A 20,030-nucleotide genomic window follows, 5' to 3' on the forward strand; every position below is an offset into this window, starting at 1 on the left:
ATTTTCTGGCTAAACCAGAGGGCGCAGGGCAAAAAGGAATAAAATCTGTGATCACTTGTATTTCCTACCAAAAATCGATTTTTGAGTTAAAACATAAAAGTCCATTTGCTGGCTAAACAAGAGGCCCCAGAGCAAAAAGAATAAAAATCTGTGATCCCATCAAATCCCATCAAAAAACCATTTTTGAGTGAAAACATAAAAGTAAATTTTCTGGCTAAACCAGAGGCCCCAGCACAAAAAGGATTAAAATCTGTGATCACTTGTATTTCTCACCAAAAATCAATTTTTGAGTGAAAACATGAAAGTCCATTTTCTGGCTAAACCAGAGGCCCCAGGGCAAAAAGGATTAAAATCTGTGATCACTTATATTTGCCACCAAAATTCAATTTTTGAGTGAAAACATAAAAGACCATTTTCTGGCTAAACCAGAGGCCCCAGGGCAAAAAGGATTAAAATCTGTGATCACTTGTATTTGCCACCAAAAAATCAATTTTTGAGTGAAAACATAAAAGACCATTTTCTGGCTAAACCAGAGGCCCCAGGGGAAAAAGGATTAAAATCTGTGATCACTTGTATTTCCCTCTAAAAATCGATTTTAAAGTGAAAATATAAAAGTCCATTTTCTGGCTAAACCAGAGGCCCCAGGGCAAAAAGGATTAAAATCTGTGATCACTTGCATTTCCCACCAAAAATCAATTTTTGAGTGAAAACACAAAAGTCCATTTTCTGGCTAAACTAGAGGCCGCAGAGCAAAAGATTAAAATCTGCGATCACTTATATTTCCCACCAAAAATCAATTTTTGAGTGAAAACATAAAAGTCCATTTTCTGGCTAAACTAGAGGCCCCAGAGCCAAAAGGATTAAAATCTGTGATCACTTATATTCCCCACCAAAAATTGATTTTGAAGTGAAAATATAAAAGTCCATTTTCTGGCTAAACAAGAGGCCCCAATGCAAAAAGGATTAAAATCTGTGATCATTTGTATTTCCCACCAAAAATCGATTTTGAAGTGAAAATATAAAAGTCCATTTTCTGGCTAAACCAGAGGCCCCAGGGCAAAAAGGATTAAAATCTGTGATCACTTGTATTCCCCACCAAAAATCGACTTTTGAGTGAAAACATAAAAATCCATTTTCTGGCTAAACTAGAGGCCCCAGAGCCAAAAGGATTAAAATCTGTGATCACTTATATTCCCCACCAAAAATCGATTTTGAAGTGAAAATATAAAAGTCCATTTTCTGGCTAAACCAGAGGGCCTAGGGCAAAAAGGATTAAAATATGTGATCACTTGTATTTGCCACCAAAAATCAATTTTTGAGTGAAAACACAAAAGTCCATTTTCTGGCTAAACTGGAGGCCCCATAGCCAAAAGGATTAAAATCTGTGATCACTTATATTCCCCACCAAAAATCGATTTTGAAGTGAAAGTATAAAGGTCCATTTTCTGGCTAAACCAGAGGCCCAGGGCAAAAATGATTAAAATCTGTGATCATTTGTATTTCCCACCAAAAATCGTTATTTTGAGTGAAAACATAAAAGTACATTTTCTGGCTAAACTAGAGGTCCTAGGGCCAAAAGGATTAAACTCTGTGATTACTTATATTCCCCACAAAAAATCGAGTTTGAAGTGAAAATATAAAAGTCCATTTTCTGGCTAAACCAGAGGCCCCAGGGCAAAAAGGATTAAAATCTGTGATCACTTGTATTTCCCACCAAAAATCAATTTTCTGTGAAAACATAAAAGTCCATTTTCTGGCTAAACTAGAGGCCCCAAGGCAAAAAGGATTAAAATCTGTGATCACTTGTATTTCCCATTAAAAATCGATTTTTGAGTGAAAACATAAAAGCCCATTTTCTGGCTAAAATAGAGGCCGCAGGGCAAAAAGGATTAAAATCTGTGATCACTTGTATTTCCCACCAAAAATCGATATATTGAGTGAAAATATAGAGGTCCTTTTTCTGGCTAAATTAGAGGTCTCAGGGCAAAAAGGATTAATACCTGTGATTGCTTGTATTTCCCACCAAAAATAGATTTTTAAGTACGAACATAAAAGTCCATTTTCTGGCTAAACTAGAGGCCCCAGTGCAAAAAGAATAAAAATCTGTGATTACTTGTACTTCGCACCAAAAATCGATTTTTGAGTCAAAACATAAAAGTCCATTTTCTGGCTAAACTAGCGGCACCAGAGTAAAAAGGATTAAAATGTGAGAATAAATTTGATATTTTAAGTTATTGGTTAATATATTTTTTATACTTTCCTTAAAAAGTTCTTATAAGAACGCGCCAAATAATTATTTCCTGCCAAACTCTTCCTATCTGAGCGTCATTTCATATGCTTAACATTCACTGAGAACTAATAACACTAACATGCCAACAACTGCAGCCAACTTCACTTGAATTCATGAGTTTGTTTTGGTTCTTCTTTTTTGTTACGGAAAATTTTTAAGACCACAAAAAAAGTATTTTTTTGTATATTAATTATTCAGAATTAATTAACAAGGCATTTTTTTAAAATAAACACAAGAAAAACAAGTTAATAAAGTTTATAGAAATCTAGTTTTAACATAAAATGTGGACTAAATTCAATGAGTATGTTTAGTTTTCTTAAAATGCAAACATACCAACAACAAAAAGAAAAAAATTTTGTACAGAATAAAGTAGTCAATCGGTCGGTCGGTGTGTGTATGTTTGTTGTAATTAATTAAATTAAAGAGACCTTTAATTACGGATGAAGTGTTGACGTTATTTGCGCGTGTGTATTTATTATTGGGGAGCTTGTAATATTGTGTTGGTTTTTCATTGTCTATTTAGCAATATGATGGATGAACAATTAATCGATGAAGTGGCCCACCATGCTGTCATATACAATCGACAAAAGTATTATCTTAATGGCAGCACAAACGGCAATGGCCCGGTGGCGGCTAATAAGTATGAAACAAAAGATGAGGCTTGGTCCTCGATAGCAATGAAGTTAAGAAGTGATGGTGAGTTTTTCGGTTTAATAATGATGAGATATGAATTAATTTTTTAACTTTTAGTGGAAACTTGCAAAAAACGTTGGAAATATTTGCGAGAACGTTATGTCAGTCAACGCAAACAAGGTGATCCGCCTGTCTACGAACATTTGTCGCGACCGTATTTGGAAAAAATGAAATTCTTAGATTCACACATACAACCCAGGAAATCGTATAGAAATGTGCCCAACTTTTTGACCTCTCCCCATTCGGCCAACAGCTCCAATTTCAATGACTACAACATGGACTCCAAGTCAAATAGTTCTATGAAAAGTATGGGTCATTTTGGCCAACATGGTCACCATTTTCCTGACCAACAACATGCTATGAGTGCTTTAAGTTCAGCAGCTGCTGCTGCCTCAGCTTTAGAGGGTGATAGCCGCGTTAAACTAGAAGCAGATCAAGTATTTCGAGATTTTGCTGCGGCAGTGGCTTCACAACATCTACAGCAGATATCACAATCACAAATGCAACATCAACAAACTGTAGCTGCTGCCATGGCAGCCGATTCTTCACAAAATTATAATGATCACTTTCGTGAAGCTGCCGGCTCAGCTTTGTCTTCAGTTGTGGGAGGAGCAGGTGCCTTAAATGGCTCTGCCGTTTCTGGTAATACAGCCAGTGGTTTGCATTCGTCTTCGTCATCTATAAAGTCACCATTATCATCGCCTTTGGGAGCATCTAATCATCATAATGGCAGCACGAGTGCTGGACACTCAACTCCCCAACAAGCCGCTGCACATTCCTCATCCTCTAATACAACCGGGAATGCTGCCGCCAATAGTAATACTAATCATCACTTTAATAACCATTCCTTTAATGATTCCCATAATGATGACATGGACTCTTCCACCTCTAGTAATTATAATATGAAAAAACCACGCGTACAACTCAATACCAGCGCAGCAAGCACTACAGCCACAACACAACTGCAGCAACAGCAGCACAACACTAGCAACAATAGTCATCACAATTCTCACAACAATCTCAACACTAGCAGCAACAATAACACACATTTTGTAGACGATTCTGATGATGATGATACCGATGACAATAGCTCCTCTTTGCTACAACCTCAGGCCATGCTTAATGAACATCATACCGCCGAAAATCCTTTTCAAACTATGGCTGCCACCACCTCAAATGCTGCACTACAGCGTTCTCACTCCAACTCTTCTATGAATCAGCAAAATAACTTGGGCAACAGCAATATCAATCACAATAACAACTCACAGGCCTCATCTTCCAATATGTTTTCCTCAAATGCTGATTTTCTCTTTCAACTCTATCAACAATTGCCTCAACATCATCACACGCATCAACAGCAACAGCATAATAGTAATGTAAGTCCTACACAACAGTTTAATAAATTCCAAGTGCCACCTACACCACAGCCAACCATACAGCGTAGTTCGGAACATTTACTGGGCGAACTAGTGACAACGGAACTTTTGAAAATGTCCAAGGAAAGACGTAAAAATGTACAGAAACGTATATTGGAAATATTATTCTTTGATGACTAAGGCAATGCGATAAGTGTGGAAGGAGATTTTAAAGACTCAGTTTTTCTACTACATATGAACTATTATAATTATAATATTTAAAAAACGAAATGAACAAAAGCATATCGTAAGATATTTCCATATACAAACAGGTCTTTGGAAAGCTGCAAAAAGACACTAACTTAAGTAATGTTAAACCATAGAGTTTTAACTTTTTTTGTTTTATTTTCATATAGCCAGTGTTAAGGTTTAAAAAGAAATAGTTTTAATGTTCATTAAAGTATTCATTCCACTTTTTTATGAAAAAAAGTAAAATTTTTTTTTAAAAAAGGAGCAAAATATCCCACCTATTTTTAAGTAAAATATATTTTAATTTGTTTTAAACTTAAGATGTGTATTTTTTTGTTTATATACAACCTCTATTTTGTCTATGTACTTCCTAATTTCTAGTCAGTATATTTGTCATTAATTTTCAATATTGTATTTTTTTCCCCATCACCCAACCAGCTAGATTAATTAAATGTATTTATCTATGATGACTTTTAGTTAAGAAAGTAAATTTCTTTTCAAAACTATTTATAATATATTTTTTAAGCTAAGCTTTAATGGTTTTATGTTAAATGATGTAATAATATTTAATAAAACAAAAAGAAACTACATAATATACATACATATATATTTAATAAAACTAATAAAATTATTAAAAAAAAAAAACAAAAAGAAATAGTCTATACTAATGTCTAGCATCTAGTCCAGGCTACAGTCTAAACTATTGTCCAGACAATATTCTATACGGTTGTCTAGATTAAAGACTGGTCAATTGTAAAACATACCGTAGAGACTATAGAATAGACGAGTCTAGTCCAAACTAGTCTTGTCTATAGTCCAGACTTGTCTTGTCAATAGTCCAGACTAATCTTGTCTATAGGCCAGACTTGTCTTGTCAATAGTCCAGACTAGTATTGTCAATAGTCCAAACTAGTCTTGTCTATAGTCCAGACAAAAGTCAAGTCTCATCTTTAGTCCAGATTACAGTCGAGTCTATTGCCCAGACTATCTTCTATTCTTTAGCCCATTCTAAAGGCTGGTCTATAGTCCACACCAAACCCTAAAGACAATTCTATAGTTCAGACAACATTCCAGACAATAGCCTGGTCTAGCATGTTGGCCAGACTAGAATCTTGTCTATAGATCGAACTAAAGTCTGGTCGTTTGCCTAGAGACCAGAGTAAAGTATAGTCTATAACCCAGACTATAGCACAGTCTGTAGTCCATCCCATAATTCAGTCTAAAGTTTTCTCTATAGTTAATTCTATTATCAAGTGTGTAGAAAAGATTATAGTCTAGTCTCCAGACTACATAGACCAGAATATAGTCTTAACACAAACTACAATCTATATACCATCAATATATTATCCTGTTATTCACACAAAAGTCTTGCCTCTAATACTCATCTTTATTCCAGATTACAATCAAGTCTATTGTCCAGACTATATTCTATTCTTTAGCCCATTCTAAAGGCTGGTCTATAGTCTACACTAAATACTAAAGACAATTCTATAGTTCAGACAATAGCCTGGTCTAGCATATTGGACAGACTAAAATCTTGTCTATAGATAGAACTAAAGTCTAGTCGTTTGCCTAGAGACCAGAGTAAAGTATTGTCTATAACCCAGACTATTGCACAGTCTGTAGTCCATCCCACAATTCAGTCTAAAGTTTTCTCTATAGTTAATTCTATTAACTAGTGTCCAGACTACATAGACCAGAATATAGTCTTAACACAAACTACAATTTATATACCATCAATATATTATCCCGTTATTCACACAAAAGTCTTGCCTCTAGTACTCTATTACAGATATTATTCTAAGCGCTTGTCCAGACTATAGTTAAGGCCAGGATGCTCTGACCTTACTTCTAACATCATGGTTAAGGCCCTACTCCATAATATAATCAAAACACTTGCGAGCCATTCATAGTTTCCCATTAAACTTTAAATATTGTTGTGGCATAATCAAATGAATCCACAGTATTCTTTCTTAAATAGGTATGTATGTATGTATGTACATCTTTTTTGCATGACTTACCCTAAAGTTGCCGCCAAAATTAATGGATTCCGCATCAGGCTTTTCTTTTTTCACTTGTAAGTTTTGGCACACATTAAAATGATTGAATAAGTTTATATTTATTTAATCTATATTACACTTTTCAATATTTATTACACTTTTATGATTTTAAGAAATGAACATATTTAATATAAACGGAAAATTATTATTTTTATATTTTATTCTTGAAAGTTTTATCAAACAAGAATTTTTTATTTTTACATAAATTTATACATTAAATTTTAAAATTGCTTTAAACTAAATACTTTTATACACAAACATAACAATTTTTCTTTATTAATTGATTAAAATTTAAATAGAAATCACTTAAAGAATTACAAAAGTTACTGTTAATAAGAAAAAACTAACAAAAAAACTACAGTGGTGAATTTGCATTTTTATAAAAGCTATCAATTCCCAGTGATTTTCTTATAATGAAATGCAATACTGCATTGTGGTAAATAGTAATGTATATAGAGCGGGTTTTATAATAAAAAGATTTAATCATGTTCTTAGCTTATAGAAGTAATGATAATAAGTTTCTTAATGATTTTTTTTTAGTAAAAGTAAAAGAGGGCTGTGAACTTATTCAAGGTTTAATAGTTTAATTATGTGCTTAGAAATTACTTTAAGAATTTTCTGTTAGTATTTTTTATAAAAACATTGATAACACTAACCACACTACATGTAAGTGTTGTAAAATGTTAATTTATATGAGTACTCCATAACTATGGGGTTTGAGCTAAAGAATTTAATATATTTTTACAACAATATTTTATTTTATAAAAAGTTTATAAGAAAAAATGTCCATAAGAAATTTGATTTATAAATCGTTGTCATTATATTTATTTTCAAATAAATTTATTTTGTTTCCTACTATAAAATAATCGAAAAAATATTATTTCCAACACTTAAAGTACTCAGTATTCATATACTACTTATTTTTACAACTCTAATAAGCCAACATAGCAGAGTATTATTTTTTTCGTGGTCACATTCACAGCTGCGTGTATAGCTAAAAAAAATCCCATAATAAATTGTTAAAATAATAAATAATTATTAAAATTTTTTATAAAATAAGATTAATTAAATTACAACAAAAATAGTTAACTAATAAATTATGTTAAAAGTTTGCAAACAATCTATAGAAAATCTTTAAAATCAAAAGTGTGCTACGCCTAAATTCTGTCCGTGAAGTACGCCAGGTTTTTATTATTGTTGTTGTTATAAAAGCAGCAAACGAGCGCGCGTTTATTGTCTTCTTTGCCTCTCTTTTTTTTCGTAGTTATCAGCTGTGGCTTAAAAAAGAATTTTATGAAATTTTTGAAAAAATATTAAAAATTTGTTTAAATTAAGGTAAATATTAATATTTTAATGAAATTTATTGTTGTATTTCTATATTTAAATATGTTAAGCTGTTTTTTTTTCTATAAAGATGCAAAAAGTGCAGTAATTGTGGTCATTTTTTAAGTGTTGGTGTTAATTTTCTTTTGTGTTATTAATTTTTTTTTTTGGGAATTTCTTTTCAAACTTTTTTTCTAAGACAATTTTGTTATTTAATTCTAGATAAATGACTTCTTTGAAAGAAAATTATAATTGTATCAAGTTTAATTATGACTCGGAAGCATCTTCAGGTGCTGGGGTAAGTTATGGACAAAGATTTCTAAATTTTTAACTGAAACATCAAATCATTCCATACACACATACCCACCCATACCCTCATTATAATACATATGTATGTATACAAATTTCATATAAATTACTAATTAAGTGAAAATTTGTTGTTTATTTTTGTCACTAATATCGCTTTTTCATTACTAAATTTATCACTTTGTGGGTTGCGGTTTCCATGTATATACTGAGTGTTTATGCAGTATAAAGAACTGGAAACCAGTTTTGTCATGCTAAAAGTTTTTTGATCAGCAATCCGAGTGTTCATAGATCTTGCTAATGTACTTACACCACTAAACGCTTATTAACAAAGTTTCTATAGTTTCTTCTCTAATCCAGGTTGTCGTCTCGTCTCTAGTCTATATTGCAGTCCAGATTATAGAGTAGTCTAAATACGAGATTCAAGTGTAGTCTACAATCCAAACTATTATCTAGGCTATAGTGCAGACTTAAGTCTCTAATATGAATCATATTCTACTCAGTTATCTAGACTATAGTGAGTTCACTTGTCTAGTCCATACAATAGTCCATATTGTAGACTATAGCCTCGCCTTTAGTACTAACTATAGTCTCGTTTCCAGTCAAAAATGTAGTCTAGTCTCTTCTCCGAACTACAGTCTACTCTCTGGTATACTATATAGTCTCTAGCCTATACTATAGTCTATATTTCAAACTATAGTCGAGTCTCTAATCCAGACTCATGTTTTGCCCATAGCTCAGACTATAGTCGACTATTGTCCATGCAGACTAATGTTTCTTCTCTAGTCGTGTCCAGTATATACCTACTATAGTCTAGTCTATAGTTATCTCTAGTTCTTGACAAAACAAAAAACTAATTTTATATAGTTTTGTCTTTAGTACTAACTATTGACTCGTTTCCAGTCAAAACTGTAGTCTAGTCTTAAGTCTCTGAGACTGTAGACAAGTTATGTCTATATTTTAGGCTATTAGTATTGTATCTAGCCTAGACTATAGTTTAGTCTATAGTTCAGACTATAGTCGAGTCTCTAATCCTGCTTATAGTTTTGTTTATACTTAAGACTTTTTTTCGATTATTGTCCATTCAGACTATTGTCTCACCTCTAAAACAGTAAAGTAATATTTCAGACTAAAGTCGAGTCTCTAGTCCTTAGTATTTACTCCAAACTACATAGTCTGGTCTATATTCTAGTCTATAGTCTAGGCTATTGTCTTGTCATTAATCTATTCTATAGTTTAACCTCTAGTCTAGAATAAAGTCTATAGTTTAGACTATAGTCGATTCTCTAATGCTAACTACAATCTCGTTTATAATTCAGACTATAGTCTTGTCTCTATTCCGCACTACAGTCTATTATGTAATCCAGACTACTGCAGAACCGATTTTAAACTATAGTCTAGTCTGTAGTCCACACTATAGTTTCTTGTCTAGGTCATACTTTAGTCTATAGTTAGCTCTAGCTCTTAACAAACCAAAAAACTAATTTTATACATTGTGAACCCCCTAGTGAGTCAAAATCTATAAAACTACTACAAATATAAACAACAGGAGAAAATGTTGAAACATATCCAATATTCCTCTTAGATTTGGCAGTTAGCATTTTCCTATCGTAATACAATACTTTTACAATATTGTCTACCATTTCCATTTAGTTTGATCTATATAGAATATTTTAAACTATTCACAGCTGACGTGCTTAGTTTCCCTAATAACTAAACATTTATAAGTTCACCCACCATTCACTACCCATGATTGTATAAAAGTTCTCTTTAAAAGTTAACGATTTTTTTCGTTCTCTTCTCATTTCACTCAAATATTTCATTATTTTTTACTTTTTCATGCTAAAGGGTCTTTAGATAATAAAATTGTTTTATTAATGATAATTTCAATTCCAATTTATCATCATTTCCCATTACACTTTTAGTTTTTTTTAAAGAAATTTTATAGTTTAATGTTAGAAACATATTTTCATGTAGAGAATGTAACTGCATTTTGTTGTAGTCTATGTTTGTTATGTGCGTTTTTGTTGCGTTAACACAAAGGGGGAAATTAGAAAAGAAATGTTACCCTCTCTAGCCATACTGCAGTTACATGATTGACGGTTGTTTTTAAATAAACAAACAAACACATACATACATGTTGGATTTATGTGTGTATTTTGAAAAAAAAAACAACACATACAATTAGACTATGGTTGTCAAAATTTGAGGAAAATTTCCTAAAGTTGATATTTCCCTGCGAGTGTGCGCGTATGTGAGTGTGTGTGTCTTTTGCCAGTACGTCCGTGTGCCTGCGTACGTGTACACTAGTTTTATTTTGCATTAAAGGTTGAAAGATTCTCTTAGGGTCATAAAAATGTCTAAAAGGAAAACCCTCATACATTATTCAAAGAAAACCAGTAGTGTTTTGTTTGATGTGAGTTCTTTTTTTTTTTTTAGGTTCTTGAGCCATGTTTCTCTTCTCTTTTTAGTTTTAGTTTTAAACAAAGAAAAGTTGTTTCTTTAGGTTTTCTACTTTTTTGAAATTTTAGACAAATTTATTCTTCATTTACCAAACCATGTGCATTCTATAAAGTCAAGGTTTTTTTAATCCAAAATCGTTTATTATTGAAAAATAATAATGTTTAAAATTTCTGCAAATCGTTACAGACCACATTGGGAGAACATCCTGATTTTGATTCCCTATATCTGGTGCAAGCGCCTTCATATGATAATGAAGTAACTGTAATAACTTCTTATTCAAATTCAAATACAATGGCTTCAACAAAATCCCTGACCATGCCTTCGTTAAGTGAACTCAATAATAATGTGGAAACTATTGTACAAAAAGACGTCTTGAAATCTCAACAACGTGAATTAATGTTTGGCATACCCATAAATTCTAGCCAAGAATCATCATTTGAAGGTTTTGGTTCTAGTCCTTTTGATAAACTACAACGTCTTTTCTATTCCAATCAAGCACAAGAGCTGCAACCGCAAGCGGATAACAATACAAAGTTGGAGAATCATTTAAAACCTCAACAAATTACACAAAAACCATCGCCTGGTAAAATGTTATTTTCAAAATTCTACGATACTATTATAGAGGAAAATAGCTGTAATGCGGTAGATATACAAATGTCTCGGGAAATGGATAATAATGGCTTACAAACTAGAAGAGCTAGTATAGAAAATCATAACTCCTATAATAGTGATATGAATCCTTCTTCAGAATTATCATTTAATGGTAAAATAAAAAGTTTAAATCCAACACAGGATACAGCACAGACATCAACTGCTCAAACTGTAGCCAATAGACGTTTATCTAGTTTAATGGAAACTTCACTCAATACTTCACAACAATTTTCGGAATCTTTTATATTAAAAAAATACAGTAATGAAAAATCTCCCGATCTTTTTGGTGAAGATGAGGACGACGATGATGATGATAATGATGAAGAAGCAGAAGAAGACGAAGAGCCAGAACATGACCCTGATGAAACAGTAGAGTACGAGGAACGAGCACAAAATCTCAAAACTATACCCGAACATGCAACAGTATTAAATGAATCCCAACCTGCTCTTGTTACCTGCAATTTAGCTGATAACTCTTTCAATTGTCCCACCGAATCTAGTTTTGCCAACGATGATCAAACCATGGATTGTAGTTTAACACAAGGCAGTTGTTTTGGTATCAGTGGCAATTCTTCCGATTCCTATACACTATTCAAAGATAATTGTCGCCGGGAACGTGAAATGTTAAGACGTATACGTAAATGTTTGGCTGGTATTTTGCCACCACCCTCAGTAACAATACCACAATTGGATATGGTTAATGCAGTGTTATCGAAAAAGAATGATATATTCAATTTCATTGAGGATATAAAACAAGAGTCGGCAAAACAATCTACAACAATTGATGGTGCTTCCAGCAGCTCCTCAAGGCCGACAAGTTTATTTAAACCAACACACACTTTAGAGGAGACAAAAAATATGCCATGGCGTGATATTTTAAGTGTGAGACAACATGGTTTGTGGTAAGTTTTGAATAGTGTTAAAAAAAATGAAATTTACTTCTAGCAAAAATTCAAAATTGATCATAATTGATAAGACAAATGTTAAAATTGAAAATCTCTTGGTATTTTAGCTACAATTTAAACAAGGCCTCTGAAAACAATGAATATCTAAGTTTGTCAGTTATGGAGCGTTTTATTGGAGCCGAAACTGCTTCCTCGTATCTAAATTCACCCTCATCAGCTAAGAAACGTAGCACACGTCTTAAGTATGTATAACATTAATTACAAATATTTAAATAAACTAATTTATTTTCTCATTCGTTTGTAGATTACTATGTCAATCGCCGGGTAATCGTTTAAGTCATTTAGCCAAAAGACGTGCTATATTCTCATCTGCCAATTTGGCCACACAAAAAACTAGTACTCTTGTAGGACCACAAATCTTATTGGATAAAAAGTAAGTTTTTTTTAATAAAAACTTTCAAATTTAACTATTTTTTCTAATAAAATATTTTCGATTTTTTTAGGAAAGTCAAAAATCGCCGTAAGGCTACGCCTAAACGTATGACACCAGGCAGTAAAAAGAAAAGTAAGTTGTATTAAAAAACTCTCAAAAACCTAACTCTAAGTTTCGAATACATGTTCCATTCTCTTAAAAGTTTTAAAGAAACACTTTTTTATTTCAAAAATTCAATACAATTTCGAAAAAGTTTTGGTCTTAGTTATGAATCCAGGATTGAAATTTATAAAAAAAATATGGAAAATGATCGTAAAAATGAAGATTTCTATATGAAACAATAAGCTTAAGATATCTTCTCCAATAAACGATCATGTTTTTCTTAGGAAATTGATCAATGGAAAAGTTTTCTATAGAAAACTAATCGTTGAATAAGTTTCCTGTAGAACACTGATAGATGAATAAGTTTTCTGTAGAAAACTGGTCAGTGAACAAGTTTTCTACAGAAAACTGAAAAGTGAACAATTTTTCTATAGAAAACTGATCGATGAATAAGTTTTTTTTTTATAGAAAACTGATCGATGAATAAGTTTTTTATAGAAAACTGATCAATGAACAAGTTTTCTATAGAAAACTGATCAATGAACAAGTTTTCTATAGAAAACTGATCAATGAACAAGTTTTCTATAGAAAACTGATCAATGAACAAGTTTTCTATAGAAAACTGATCAATGAATAAGTTTTCTGTAGAAAACTGATCAATGAACAAGTTTTCTATAGAAAACTGATCAATGAACAATTTTTCTATAGAAAACTGATCGATGAACAAGTTTTCTATAGAAAACTGATCGATGAATAAGTTTTCTAAGGAAAATTGATCAATGAACAAGTTTTCTATAGAAAACTGATTAGTGAACAAGTTTTCTATAGAAAACTGATTAGTGAACAAGTTTTCTATAGAAAACTGATCAATGATCAAATTTTCTATAGAAAACTGATCAATGATCAAATTTTCTAAAGAAAACTGATAAATGAACAAGTTTTCTATAGAAAACTGATCAGTGAACAAGTCTATAGAAAACTGATCAAATTTTCTATATACACATTGTACATTTTTCTATAGAAAAATTTTCTATATACACAAGTTTTCTATAGAAAACGGATCAATGTACAAGTCTCTATAGAAAACTGATCAATGAACAAGTTTTCTATAGAAAACTGATCAATGAACAAGTTTTCTATAGAAAGCTGATCAATGAACAAGTTTTCTATAGAAAACTGATCAATGCACAAGTTTTCTATAGAAAACTGCTTGATGAACAAGTTTTCTATAGAAAACTGATTGATGAACAAGTTTTGGATAGAAAACTGATCAATGAACAAGTTTTCTATTGAAAACTGATCAATGAACAAGTTTTCTATAGAAAACTGATCAATGAACTATATTTCTCTGAAATTGTGATCGAAAAGAATGTCTTCTATAGAAAACATATTGATGAACAAGTTCTGTACAAATAAATAGATCAATGTATGTTTTTTATATAAAACTGATCGGTGCAGATCTCCTTCAGAAACTGATTATTCACTTTGGATATTAAATTTATATTTCTTTCTCCTTTTAGACCGTAAAACACCCAGTTCTTCGGCACGCAAACGTTTGTTCCGTAATGACATAGTTAAGCCCGGACCATCACGTGAAACATCTAAGCGTGCCCTCTTCCAGAGTCCTGCCAAACATGTACAACAACAAAGAGCTACTGTACCGAAACCACCTGCCATGAAACCCGAATTAGCAAATCGTGTAGAAAAATCAAAAAGAGCTTTACTCTTTACACCCGAAAAACAACAACAACAGCAGCAACAAAAATCAACGACAACAACATCTTATTTTGCTCCCAGTACAAACGCACAATTGGATATGTTATTGAAACGTAAACGTAATCATTGTGATGATGCTGAAGATGTTGATACCGCGGAATTGACTGCACAAAGTAGTAAGCTATTTAAAGGAAATGGATCGACTGGTCTTACACCTAGGGCGCTTAAAATTAAAAGTCAAAGTTTCTGTATTGGGGCTGGTTCCTCAACGAAAACAAACAGCAAACAATTGCCCTGTGCCTCTAGTTCGTTTACAACAACCTCAAATATGTCACTGTGTTCCAGCAGTAGCGGTAGCAGTAGTCAGTTGCAATTGCCACGCACTAGTTCAGTGTCTTCCTTATTGGGATCGAAACTACAAAAAGCCTATTCGGATAATTTGGCACCCTCGAATAGTTTGACAGAAAATCAAAAGAAAAAACTACTTTGGGCCGTTTCACAAGCCTTGCAGGAGAGAAAAATCAATGCTAAACATGAAAGTTTTAAACAATATGCCTCCATTTTGGCACGAGTAGTGAGAAGAATATTTCAGGAATTCTATCAGAAAAGCAGTACCAGTAATAGTGAGACTATGTTAAGGTAAGTTAAATGAAACAAAAATGATATTTTCAATCAAAATATTGAGTTTTTTCTTAATGTTTTTTAGATTGGCCAAAAAGTATGTTTATCCAGTAACCGCTGGTTCCACAGCTGATGATATTTACCTGCAGGCCAAAGCACAAATCGAAGATACCAAACGCCAATCAACTACACGTCTCTCCGGCTATATAGGACCCGAAGAATACCAGCAACTTAAGCAACAAACATCACAAACTCCACTCACACAAACTCAAAGTCACAAAGGTTCTCTACACAATATTTTCAACACTGACAATTCATTCGATTCCTTTGGTTTGATTAGTCAAACTTCATCGGGCTTTTGTGGTTCGACTAATGGCATGACAATGTCACAAACAAGTTTTCTTGGTCAAATATCACAAGATATTATAACTGCCGATTCATCGCAAACATCTAACTCCTGCAGTGCCTCAAAGACCATACAAACATGCCCTTCACTACAAAACAGCTCATCGAAAAGTAATCTCTGTGGTGTGGTATTGCGTGAAAATGTTGACTGTGATATCAGAAGATCAGCTCAGAAGAATTTCACCGGCAAAGATCAACGTAATATGAGTCCCTATACTGGCGGTAGTAATGGTTCAGCCGTCAAGGCTCATTCACAATTGATTACAGACAGTGCTAAAGCCAGACGTCAAATATCTTTTGATAGCTAATATCTCAAGGTCCACAGAGAACAGCAAAACGAAGTCTTGTTTTTTTTTTTTAATTACATTTGTTTAAGTTGCTGTAGTTTGTAATTTAGTTAATTGTTCTTTTTTTATAATAGTTTTTAAAGTTTTCATTTTTATTAAGCGCTTATTTTTCTCCCTCTCTCTCTCTTCATTTATTACACAACTTTAAGGTTGTAAAAGTTTTTGTTTATTTAAACATTATTCCAGCTATTTTTTTAATTAGGTTTTTATTTTCATTTCATTAAATTTTGTTTTTATTTTTTCATATTCCTAAACTAATTCACAATTTTTTAAGACAAAAAATATTTATAGAAAATTAAAAAAAAAAAATTATACATAAAAACAAACAAATTGTGAATTGTTTAATTATATTTTTAATTCATTTTCATTATTATTTTTTTTAAAGATCTCCTCTTTCTTTACACAAAAGTAAACGCTAAAAATCTATATTATTGAGTTTTAAACAAATTTTTGTTGTTTTTTTTTCAAAATTTCTTAACGACATTCGTTGTGTGAAATAGATTTTTAACAAAAACTAATTTCGAGTTGTTCAAGTTAACTTTTGTCGTGTTCTCTTTGCTCTCCCTTATTAAATTTATTTCATATAAAATTTGCAATATTCTTTAATGAAAACTAAATACATACATAAGTTTTAAATGACTTTTTTTTATTAGAAAAATTAAGTAATTAACATTTAAATAATTAATAAATAAAAAAAGTAACTGAATTCTTATTAAAAAAAAACATATAAAAGTTGAGAGTTAATTTTTTTGGAATTGAATTTGTTATAGAAAAGTTATCGATGGCGATGATGTAAATTGATCGATAAAGAAGTTTTCTATAGAAAATTGATCTTGCATAGAGAAGTTTAAAATTAAGATATTTTGAAAAGAAAAAGAAATAATCGAAAAAGAAGTTTTCTTTAGAAAAGTGATCGATGAATAAGTTTTGTATAGAAAACTGATCAATGAATATGTTTTGTACAGGAAACTGATCGATTAAATAAGTTTTGTATAGAAAACTGATCGATTGAATATGTTTTGTATAGAAAACTGATCGATTGAATAAGTTTTGTATAGAAAACTGATCAATGAATATGTATTGTATAGGAAACTGATCGATGAATAAGTTTTGTATAGAAAACTGATCGCTGTATAAACTTCCTAAACAAAACTGATCGTTGTTTAAGACTTTTTTTACAGAAAACTGAAACTGTTTAAATTTTCTATAGTAAACTGATCGCTGTGTAAGTTTCCTATAGGAAAAACATCACTGTGTTAGTTTTTTATAAAATACTAATTACTGCATAAGTTTTCTATAGAAAACTGATCGCTTTATAAACGTCCTATATAATACAGATCGCTATTAAAGTTGTTTACTAGAAAACTGACCGATTATTACGTTTTCTTTAGAAAACCAATCACAGAATAAATTTTTTTTATGGAAAACTGATCACTTTTTAAGTTTTCTATAGAAAACTGATCGCTTATTAAGTTTTTTAATGGAAAACTGCTCACTCTTTAAGTTTTCTAAAGAAAACTGATCGCTGATTATGTTATCTTTAGAAAACTGATCGCAGTTTATGTTTTCTATTGAAAACTGATCGATTAAGTTTAAGTTTTCTGTATTAAACTGATTGCTGTTAAAGTTTTCTATTGATCGCTGTATATGTTTTCTATAGAAAACTGATCGTTGAATAAGTTTTCTATAGAAAACTTATCGTTGTATAAGAAAAGTGGTCGCTGTTTAGTTTTTTTACAGAAACGTGATAGCTTTTTATGCCTTTTTATAGAATTGTAACCAATGATTGTTTTCTTAAAAACCCCGATCTTTAGGACTTACAAAACTGATCTCTGTTTATTCATTCTATAGAAAACTGATTACTGTTTAAGTTTTCAATAGAAAACTGATTGCTGTTTAAGTTTGCTATAAACAACTGATCACTGTTTAAATTTTCTATAGAAAACTGATCACTGTTTAAGTTTTGTATAGAAAACTGGTCACTGTTGAAGTTTTCTATAGAAAACTGATCACTGTTTATGTATTCTATAGGAAACTGAATACTGTTTAAATTTCTATAGAAAACTGATCACTGTTTAAGTATTTTACAGAAAACTGATCACTGTTTATGTATTCTATAGAAAAATGATTACTGTTTAACTTTTCTATAGAAAACTGATCACTTTTTAAGTTTTCTATAGAAAACTGATCACTGTTTAAGTTTTCTATAGAAAACTGATCACTGTTTAAGTATTTTACACAAAACTGATCACTGTTTATGTATTCTATAGAAAAATGATTACTATTTAAGTTTTCTATAAAAAAACTGATCACCGCTTTAAGTTGTCTATGGAAAATTGATCACTGTTTATTTTTTCTATATAAAACTGATCACTGTTTAAGTTTTCTATGGAAAATTGATCACTGTTTAAGTTTTCTATAGAAAACTGATCACTGTTTATGTATTCTATAGAAAACTTATCACTGTTTAAGTTTTTTATAGAAAACTGATCAATGTTTAAGTTTTTTATAGAAACCTGATCAATGTTTAAGTTTTCTATAGAAAACTGATCACTGCTTAAATTTTCTATAGAAAACTGATGACAGTATAAGTTTTTTATAGAAAACTGAGCACTGTTTAAAATTTTTAAGAAAAACTGATTACTGTTTAAGTTTTCTATAGAAAACTGATTACTGTTTAAGTTTTCTATAGAAAACTGATTACTGTTTAAGTTTTCTATAGAAAACTGATCACTGTTTATGTATTCTATAGAAAACAGATTAATGTTTAAATTTTCTGTAAAAAACTGATCACTGTTTAAGTTTTTATAGAAAACTGATCACTGTTAAAATTTTCTATAGGTTAGGTTAGGTTAGGTTTGCACAGGTAGCCAATGTCGGCTTTACTTGGGTCCATATTGATCCCTTTGTAAAAAAAAAAATACCTGTAAGGAGAAGAAAAGAGAAGAGAGGGAGAGATTGAGGAGAGTGAAAGAACAGAAAACTAGTTGCAAAGAGAAGGGGAAGGAGAGGATGAGAAGTGAGAAAGCCAGGGCAGTTGCCATGGGTGGGTAGTGTGAGTTATAGGATTCACACCCAATTTGACAAATTAATGAACTCAAGCAGACGTTCTAATTTAATATTTGACAGCTCGGTTAGATCTCCAAAGTAGTTCGATCCAAGCGTCTGAAAACGAGCCTCCGCCAAGGCAGGGCAATCACAGAGAAGATGGGTAATGGTCTCTTCTTCGTCCTCATTTTGACAACTCCTACAGTAATCGTTGAACGGGAGACCAATGCGCCTGGCATGGTTCCCAAACTTACAGTGGCCAGTGATAATCGATATCAGCCTACTTAACTGCGGTCTTTGGAGACCAAGAAGATATTTAGATCTTTGAGGATCCAATTGTGGCCACAGCATTCTGCATGTTGTGCACGTATGTTCACGCGACCATAAGTCGCGAGCGATGCAGAGGCATTTTTCACTGATCTGCCTCTTAACTGCAAGTAGTGGTATACCGCAGAACTGATCTATTTCTATGCTGCTGAGCATAGTGCCAGCTCTTGCCAAAGTGTCAGCAATACCATTGCCATACGAAATCCCATGTCCCTTTACCCAAATTAGGGTGATGTTCGAATGTCTCGCCATCTCATTGAGAGACGTCCGGCATTCATGGACAATTTTGGATGTGGAGAACACACCAGTTAGGGATTTAATAGCAGCTTGACTATCAGTATAAATTCTGATATCCCTGTTAGATATCCGATAGTACCTTAGCCAATTTACCGCCCTTCTTATCGCCGATATTTCAGCCTGAAGGATACTACAATCATCATTAAGTCGGAAGGAGATTTTCGTTCCAAATTCCTCAATGAAAATGCCACCACCCACTCCTTCCGTCGTCTTGGAACCGTCTGTATACACCCGGAAACAATTAATTGGCGGAAGGAGAGATTCCTCAGACTCCGAAGAGATAAGATATTGGAACCTTCTCACTAGAGAAGGAACTGGAATACAATAATCAACAGTATACTGATTATCCGATATAAGATCCATGATCCTAGCATGGCCTATGGAGCATTGATTCCACTTGCCAGTTACACTCAGTCTGGCCGCAGTTGACATAGCCAAC

The 20,030-nt window shown here is 32.1% G+C and overlaps 2 protein-coding genes across 3 annotated transcripts; both read left to right on the forward strand.

Annotated features, from left to right (window-relative positions):
• Nucleotides 1-2,404: 2,404 nt before the first annotated feature.
• LOC111687589 (putative uncharacterized protein DDB_G0286901) lies at nt 2,405-5,202 on the forward strand. Its single transcript, XM_046955220.1, has 3 exons — nt 2,405-2,591; nt 2,814-2,986; nt 3,041-5,202. Exons 1-3 carry the CDS (start codon nt 2,572-2,574, stop codon nt 4,537-4,539), a joined length of 1,692 nt encoding a protein of 563 aa, XP_046811176.1. The 5' UTR covers nt 2,405-2,571; the 3' UTR covers nt 4,540-5,202.
• Nucleotides 5,203-7,842: 2,640 nt separating this feature from the next.
• LOC111677343 lies at nt 7,843-16,557 on the forward strand. 2 transcript variants are annotated; one of them, XM_023438444.2, is made up of 8 exons: nt 7,863-7,982; nt 8,193-8,268; nt 10,926-12,292; nt 12,403-12,537; nt 12,600-12,728; nt 12,799-12,860; nt 14,351-15,185; nt 15,253-16,557. In XM_023438444.2, the coding sequence occupies exons 2-8, from the start codon at nt 8,197-8,199 to the stop codon at nt 15,878-15,880; spliced, it is 3,228 nt and encodes a 1,075-aa protein (XP_023294212.2). In that variant the 5' UTR covers nt 7,863-7,982; nt 8,193-8,196; the 3' UTR covers nt 15,881-16,557. The 2 variants fall into 2 exon arrangements, with proteins under 2 accessions (XP_023294213.2, XP_023294212.2); XM_023438445.2 differs by lacking the exon at nt 8,193-8,268 and having other exon boundaries at nt 7,843-7,982; nt 15,253-16,556.
• Nucleotides 16,558-20,030: the final 3,473 nt, after the last annotated feature.

Source organism: Lucilia cuprina, chromosome 6 (assembly GCF_022045245.1).
Source record: "Lucilia cuprina isolate Lc7/37 chromosome 6, ASM2204524v1, whole genome shotgun sequence".
Lineage (NCBI taxonomy): Eukaryota > Metazoa > Arthropoda > Insecta > Diptera > Calliphoridae > Lucilia > Lucilia cuprina.

Coding starts and splice junctions, on each gene's coding strand:
- LOC111687589 (XM_046955220.1), top strand. CDS start 2,572: ATGTGGACTAAATTCAATGA. Junction 2,592..2,813: donor ATGTGGACTAAATTCAATGA/GTATGTTTAGTT, acceptor TTGTCTATTTAG/CAATATGATGGATGAACAAT. Junction 2,987..3,040: donor AATGAAGTTAAGAAGTGATG/GTGAGTTTTTCG, acceptor TTTAACTTTTAG/TGGAAACTTGCAAAAAACGT.
- LOC111677343 (XM_023438444.2), top strand. CDS start 8,197: ATGACTTCTTTGAAAGAAAATTATAATTGTATCAAGTTTAATTATGAC. Junction 12,729..12,798: donor CAAATCTTATTGGATAAAAA/GTAAGTTTTTTT, acceptor CGATTTTTTTAG/GAAAGTCAAAAATCGCCGTA. Junction 15,186..15,252: donor AATAGTGAGACTATGTTAAG/GTAAGTTAAATG, acceptor AATGTTTTTTAG/ATTGGCCAAAAAGTATGTTT.